The 6,885-nt window shown below is 35.7% G+C and overlaps 1 protein-coding gene across 1 annotated transcript in view; it reads left to right on the top strand.

The window, feature by feature from the left end:
* The first annotated feature begins 6,141 nt into the window (after positions 1-6,141).
* The window catches only part of irf8 (interferon regulatory factor 8), a 3,601-nt gene continuing 2,857 nt past the window's right edge, over positions 6,142-6,885 (top strand). The window contains exons 1-2 of the mRNA XM_015373923.1: positions 6,142-6,229; positions 6,455-6,656. Of these exons, the coding sequence (XP_015229409.1) occupies positions 6,486-6,656 (171 nt within the window). The 5' untranslated portion in view covers positions 6,142-6,229; positions 6,455-6,485. The remainder of the gene's footprint in view (positions 6,230-6,454; positions 6,657-6,885) is intronic.

Here is a 6,885-nt window from a genome sequence, read left to right as displayed (position 1 = left end):
AATGGTTTTCTGGTGTCAGCACCATTGTAGCTTTGACCCTGCCTGAAATATTAGGGACAAAATACAAAATATTTTGCATTTTTTGAACCTCGCCAAAAGTTTCTTTGAAATAAACATTGCAAATCACTACACTAAAATGTCACAATGTCACTAAAATATTATTTATAGCACAAAAAAGTAGTACAGACTTTTAAATCTAAATGTTGTGTAAAAATATACCAAATTTGGACTCAATCAGATGAATCATATTTATTTTAGAATGGTATTAGTGAGAAATCTTAGGCGGAGAGGCCATTTTGGCACATTTATCCAAAAATGTCACCAAACTGTGCCAAATGTGTTTTTTACATCAATACTGGGGGTTTGTTAAAATTACGAGGTCACGTAGCAGCTGGACCCACCGGTGGGTCCGTAGGGTTCTAGGGGTTAAAGGTCTAGTGGAGGGTTCTCATGAATTTTTTGAAAAGACCCACCCTCTCTGCTTTAAAAATAAATGCACATGCACGACCCTGTACCCGCTTCCGAGGGGGAACACCTAATAAAGGCGTGCCAGAGCGTGCACGAGCCCATTTCTCCTGGTGCACGCTCTGTTTAAAAGTTGCTGTTTGCATCACACATATAAGCTTACTTTTCAAAAGATTTGCAATTTTTCCCACTATATCAGACTCACCACCGGAAAGTGAAAATAGGGACGAGCATGTAGGACGACCTTACGTAGACATATCACCTGAATGATTGACAATTAGGAGGACCACTTATATAGATAATCCACACGGAAAAAGAACATCCTCCACTATACCTTTAATCCCATCTTAAGGCCATGTAAGCTGCTGACTTTATGAAAATGAAAGACTTGGGTTTAATCAGAATGTTTTATTTGTATATGCACTAGTTCTTAGGTGTTTACTGTTTAACACTGAAGCTAATTAACTTGGCATCTGTATCACATTTTACAAAGTATAACAAATTAACAGAAAGGAAGCTATATTTGATCAAACTACCCACTCTAGATCCAGTACCTGGATTTCCTTTTACTTTCCATTCCCTTCTGAACGTCTAGCTTTATACACACCATCAACCAGTTGGCAGAAAAAACACAACAATAAAGATTCAGATCTTTATTCATGTACTGCTGGGTATTTTACAGCATGGCTCAATAAAAGCAAAGTAAAATTTTAACTAAAGGGCATGGTACAGCTGCAATTTATAAGTTGGAGAAGAAAAATGTTATTTAGTCTGAAAACAGTAATTAATTGATAATTATGAGAAATCTTCAAATTTAAAGGTTGAATGTAAAAGAAATCACTGTACTTATAAATGCTTATAAATGCTAAAAGTTGACATTTAGCAATATATTGCTTTAATATGCCCTTGTGAGCCATAGTTGTTTAAACACAATGAAAATGTTTTAAGGTTTAACAAATGCTACTTGATTTCTGAAAGCCTCTCTTTCTTTGAAATGCTCATCGTAATGTGACGATACAGGTTTTCTGCGACTCTTGTTAAATTTCTGTTCTGCATTTTGGTAATGTGTTTATGACTTTTTTTTTTGTTCTTTTGTTGTTGTAATTTAAAAAGAAATGCCATATTTTTAATAAATTTTAACCTGAAACGTGTCTTGGCATATGCTATGCTGAGTTGAAGCTTGTAATTAAAAAAAGAACCAATAATTTAAATGATTGAAATAGTAGAGATGTATTTCCTCTAAAGCATTGGGTGTAATTTAACATCCGATGGTTGCATGCAGAGTGCAACCCACACATGCATTCATAACATATCTGATGCTATTTTAAAACTTGATTGCAACCTGATCTTATTCTGTGCACATTCCTAAACTTTACACATATATAAGATAATGTTTTAGCTTATCTCCTTTTCAATAATTTTGAAAGGACTGCCAGGGGAGTGTACAGTATTTACACTCATGCATCAATATATCTGCATCTCAATGAATTTTAGAAGAATAAATGTTGAATTATTCAGTTAAAACTTGAAATAAGCAAGAAGTAAAAAGGACACAGATTTTCAAATCAGAACATAAAAAAATACTTAACTCCCCTTTCCTCCCCTTCAGAGAGGCAGTTCTGAGAATTCTCATATGATTGGCTTAAAAAACCAGGAAGTAAACACAGCCTCCATGCTGCACCTAACTAGTTCTGCACCATACCTTTATGTTTAAAAGAAAAATTTGAGTCTTTGTTTATAGGAAATGTTACCTCCACACACCAAGTTTGACAAATGAGAACAGAGTTGGTTAATTTTACTTTTTTTTTTAAATATTATAAATTCATTACTCTCTGACATTTTTTATGATTAATTTTGATAGCTATGGCTTATAGTTGGAAACACATATTTGGCTTTTCTCAGAAAACTATAATAAAAGATTCTAATCTAGATGTTAAAAACTACACAAAATTTAGAACTGCTGTGACTTCTGCTTATTGTACAGCTGTTAAGTAGACATCTACTGAATTAGGGAAGGCCATTAAAGGTCACTGCTGAAGAAGCTACTTGGTGTCACAGCACTGTCTGCAAGGATTTTAATGGAAATGTTATGGAAGAAAAATTTGTTGGAAAAATTAGGGAGGGTAGAAAACAGCCTTAGAGAATTGTGAGGTAAAGCCCATGTAAGACTCATGGTGCATGAATAGAGTCAGTGCTTTAAGAGCCAACAAATCTAGATACGAACAAACCAGAGAGGCACACAATACTGCCGGTAAAGATTTAAAAAACCATCTCATCTGCTAATTTTCCGAAGGGATTGCTTTGCTTGTTGCTCAACATAACCAACCAGTCTCTCTTCGATCTTCATGAATGATGCATTTTTTTTGTCCATTTACATGTCAAGTAATCCCAAAGCAAGTAATCCCATTTGCTGTATCCAGGATTTTTAAAGGTCTAGGTTGAGGATAGTGTAGGGTGCTGAAAATAGCTGTTAATTTCTCTGCAGACCCCAAACATCCTGTAGTCTTTAAAATTTTGTTTAGGGCACTAACAGGCCCCCACAAAAAGAAAGTTTCCATTTCCTTTGCTTTCAATTTGATGAACACTTAACAGTCCCATAGTGCTCATATTAATACCAAGCATATTTCAATTCAATTCAGTTTATTTATATAGCGCCAATTCACAAAACATGTCATCTCAAGACACTTAACAGTTCAACCAGATCATACAGTCAAATTGATTCAAAGTTTTCTATCTATGGAAAACCAGTTGATTGCATCGACTCATCGACTCAAATGCAATCCCTCACACTAAGCATGCTTGTAGCGACAGTGGAGAGGAAAAACTCCCTTTTAACAGGAAGACACCTCCAGCAGAACCAGGCTCAGTGTGAGTGGCCATCTGCCGAGGCCGACTGGGGTTCAAGGAGACAGAAGCAGAGAAACAAAAAGCAGGTATGAAAGGCGGCCCTGTCCAGGAAACACACAGCCAGGCAGACGACCTCCAAGCCAGCTCCCATGTCAGAGGATGATGTATTTTCTTCCTCTTTTATAAGAGCATTGAATCTCCCTCTCTTTTCCTCGATCTTGTTCAACAACTTCATTGCCTCTGGTATCCGACTCTGAATTAGTTTGAATATTACTTGAGCTTTTGAGATGTTGATAAGGTGCTCCCAGTTGTAAAAATAGCTCTGATGCAAAAAAAAAAAAAAAGTTTAAATAAAGGGATATCAGCAAAACAATCCTTCCAGCAGCACAGCATTAAGAAGTAGAAGGGAAGAAAATAAAAAGGTGAAAATTGATTCAAAAGAGGAAATTCTTAACAGAATATATCAAATTCAAACAGAGAAAACTACTCAGGCATGCAGTTATCTTACGCACTAGCAGTTCTAGAGTGTTTTAACGTGCATTTTTCACATTTTCTGAGGAAATGTTTTATTGGCTGTAAATAAAAGAATCAACACACAATATATTTTTCAGTGTGTAATCAATCAAAAATATACAAGTTTAACTTCTCAAATGTACTTGCTAAAATAAACCTGTAAGGTTTGATGACATTTCATTTTTTTGAGAGACATAAATCCTCTAGTCTCATTCTGTCTCCTGAGCTTATGAACACGTGTGACTTGGGTTGGGCATGTTTAGGCTTGCAGCTTCTGGGAAGCACACCTACATAGACTCACTGTTCAAAGGAAAAACAAGCGGAAGTCTGACAAAAAAAAAGAAAAAAGAATAGGTGCTGAGGAATATTCCCATGCCACTTTAATCAACTTATTTCCTGGTTTTTAAGCTGCCTATGTGTCAAATTGTAGCGTTTTATAAAAAAAACAAAGTGTCAAAAATTGTGATATCTACCTTTTTAAAGTTACTCCTTTATTCTAACATGCCCCATATTTGACACTAATGTGAAAGGAACTAATTAAAATCTTCATAATTAAGAAGAAAGTCTGTATATTCAAATAGCAAGAATACCTTTGCTGAGATTAATGATAATTAAAAAAAAAACTCTGGAAGTGTATATTTGGCCTGTGTCTATTCTTAAACTATAAATGCCTTTTTCTGGCTGATATTAAGTCATCAATCACTAACGGACAAAATGATTAATTGTTTGAGCATTTTTCTTCATCACAAGCCTCTCTGAAAAGAAGCACGGAGGAGAGATTTTTGAGAGCTTCCAGAACAAACCTAAGTAGGAGGACTAAAGGAGAAGCAGGGGAGCGGTGGCCTAATGGTTAGAGCATTGCGTTTGGGTGCTGGAAGTTCTGAGTTCAAGTCCCACTACTAAGGATTGCCACTCTGGGTCCCTGAGCAAGACCTGTAACCCCACACTGCTCCCTTGGAGCTGCACAATGGCAGTCCACTGCTCCCAAAGGGAATGTGTGAAATGCATCTCTCATCTCTGGAGTTGGGGCTCAATTCTGTGAGAAAAATTAGTCACATATTGTGTGTGTTTCAAAAAATCAGTAGAACTTGAAAATTTACACACCTGGTAACAAGGCTGTCTATTAAATATCTTCACAAAAAAAGTGGCCTAAAATATTTTTATTTTGATTAAAGTCTTTAAAAGAAGCATTTAAGTCCTTTGTTCAGATGTTATAATATTGGATATCCACATCTAAGTTAGATAGGAACCTGTAAATATAGGCTTTTTAGGTGATTTTCCAACATGAAAACATTAACATTTGTAACATCTTGTAGAGGCTGGTTATAATGTGATTCCTATTTTGAAATGTAAAATACACTGTTATAATGTTCAGAAGAACAAAATTCTATGAAAATAAAGTTGATTGGTAAGACGAAAAGGATTCAAATAAGAAAATGTCTCTGGCTGAAATATGTTAGGGTTATAGAAATTGAGAGGGTTAGGTTTTCATTTACTTAAGAAAAGAAATTAAATTATGATATCAGAACTACTGATTAGGTCTAAACATAAGGGGTCATCTATTTAGTTATATCAAAAATAACTGAAGATGTCATTACCACAAAGAGGAAATGCTGTGGAACTATGTTTAAACAAGATAAGGACATCATGCAAACCAGTAAGGGATCTGCATCTTGGTTCTTTATTAACAGTTAGTTAAATCAGCCTTAAACTACCTCAATTTGGGAAACTTATATGAATCTGATAGATTTGTATTTAGTAATACAGTTATTTTTGAACAAAACAGTAGGTAAGAAACATTTATATATTTTCCAGGTATATTTTTTTATTTGCGAGTTATTTATTTTTTTTTATCCCAAAAGCAACAGCATGTTCCTTAGTTTTTTTTTTTTTTTTCTTGAATAATTACCTCCTAGTTAGATATTTCTGAGGAAATCTGGCACATCGCTTAGGTCCACTTTAAAGCACCACTGTGGCAGCACACCGACTTCTTTATTTATTGAATTGGTTTTATGGTTTTATATTAGGTTTGAGTGGGCATGGATAGGAAACTCATCACATCGCCCCGCAGCGCAGAAATCCCCCACTTCACACAATAACACATGTGACTTTACAGCTTTTCATTAGCGCTCCCCATCCACGAAGCTTTCTGCGTGGGCAGCAGTCAAGCTTACAACGATCGCTTGTGTCAAACTGTTTCTTGTAAATACCCAGAGTTCAGAGAAGGAATGCTTCCTGAACGCGCCGTTAGAGGCGCAGCGATTGGTCGAACCAGGAAGCCCCGCCCACACATTTTCATTCATCTACCGCAATAAACTTTAAAGACGGCTTGTTCAGGAAAGCGCACTTTATTTACTCCGAGGCTTCTAACAGCATCACAAAGAGCTCAACAACCCATTTGACTGTAAGTATTTCACTTTTGCTTTATACAGGTTGATGGAGTGATATGTATATTCTTTACATTGTGCAATATTTATTTTTTTGAATTTGCTATTTTAGATTAGACTTAAAAAACAAAAATTTCCCCATTAGCCCTACTATTTTTTTTTTTCTAACTGTCTGTGTGTATGTGTCTGTTTAAACACGACTTTCCCTGATTCTTATCCTTCCATGTGTTTTTTGTATATAGGTGAAAGTGAACAGTCTGAGGTAAAAGAAGGATGTCAAACTCAGGAGGTCGCAGATTGAAGCAGTGGCTGATGGAGCAGATCCAAAGTGGTCAGTATTCTGGGTTGCAGTGGGAGGATGAGAGCCGCACCATGTTCAGGATTCCTTGGAAACACGCAGGGAAGCAGGACTACAACCAAGAAGTTGACGCATCTATTTTCAAGGTTTGAGTTCCCTGGAAACACTCTGTGTGTTTCTCCCTGCAGTGCTTTGGGTAAAAACCAAAGCTAAGGGGGAAAATATGCTTTCTCTGTGTCTTATTTATGAAGCCTAATAAAAAAACAAAAAAACAATATTTTCTTTCTTTTTCTTTCTTTCTTTCTTTCTTTCTTTCTTTCTTTCTTTCTTTCTTTCTTTCTTTCTTTCTTTCTTTCTTTCTTTCTTTCTTTCTTT

Source organism: Cyprinodon variegatus, unplaced genomic scaffold (genome assembly GCF_000732505.1).
Source record: "Cyprinodon variegatus isolate N-32 unplaced genomic scaffold, C_variegatus-1.0 Scaffold5, whole genome shotgun sequence".
In the NCBI taxonomy this organism is placed as follows: domain Eukaryota; kingdom Metazoa; phylum Chordata; class Actinopteri; order Cyprinodontiformes; family Cyprinodontidae; genus Cyprinodon; species Cyprinodon variegatus.
Note: the sequence above shows the minus strand (reverse complement) of the source record. Positions and strands in the feature narration are given on the sequence as shown.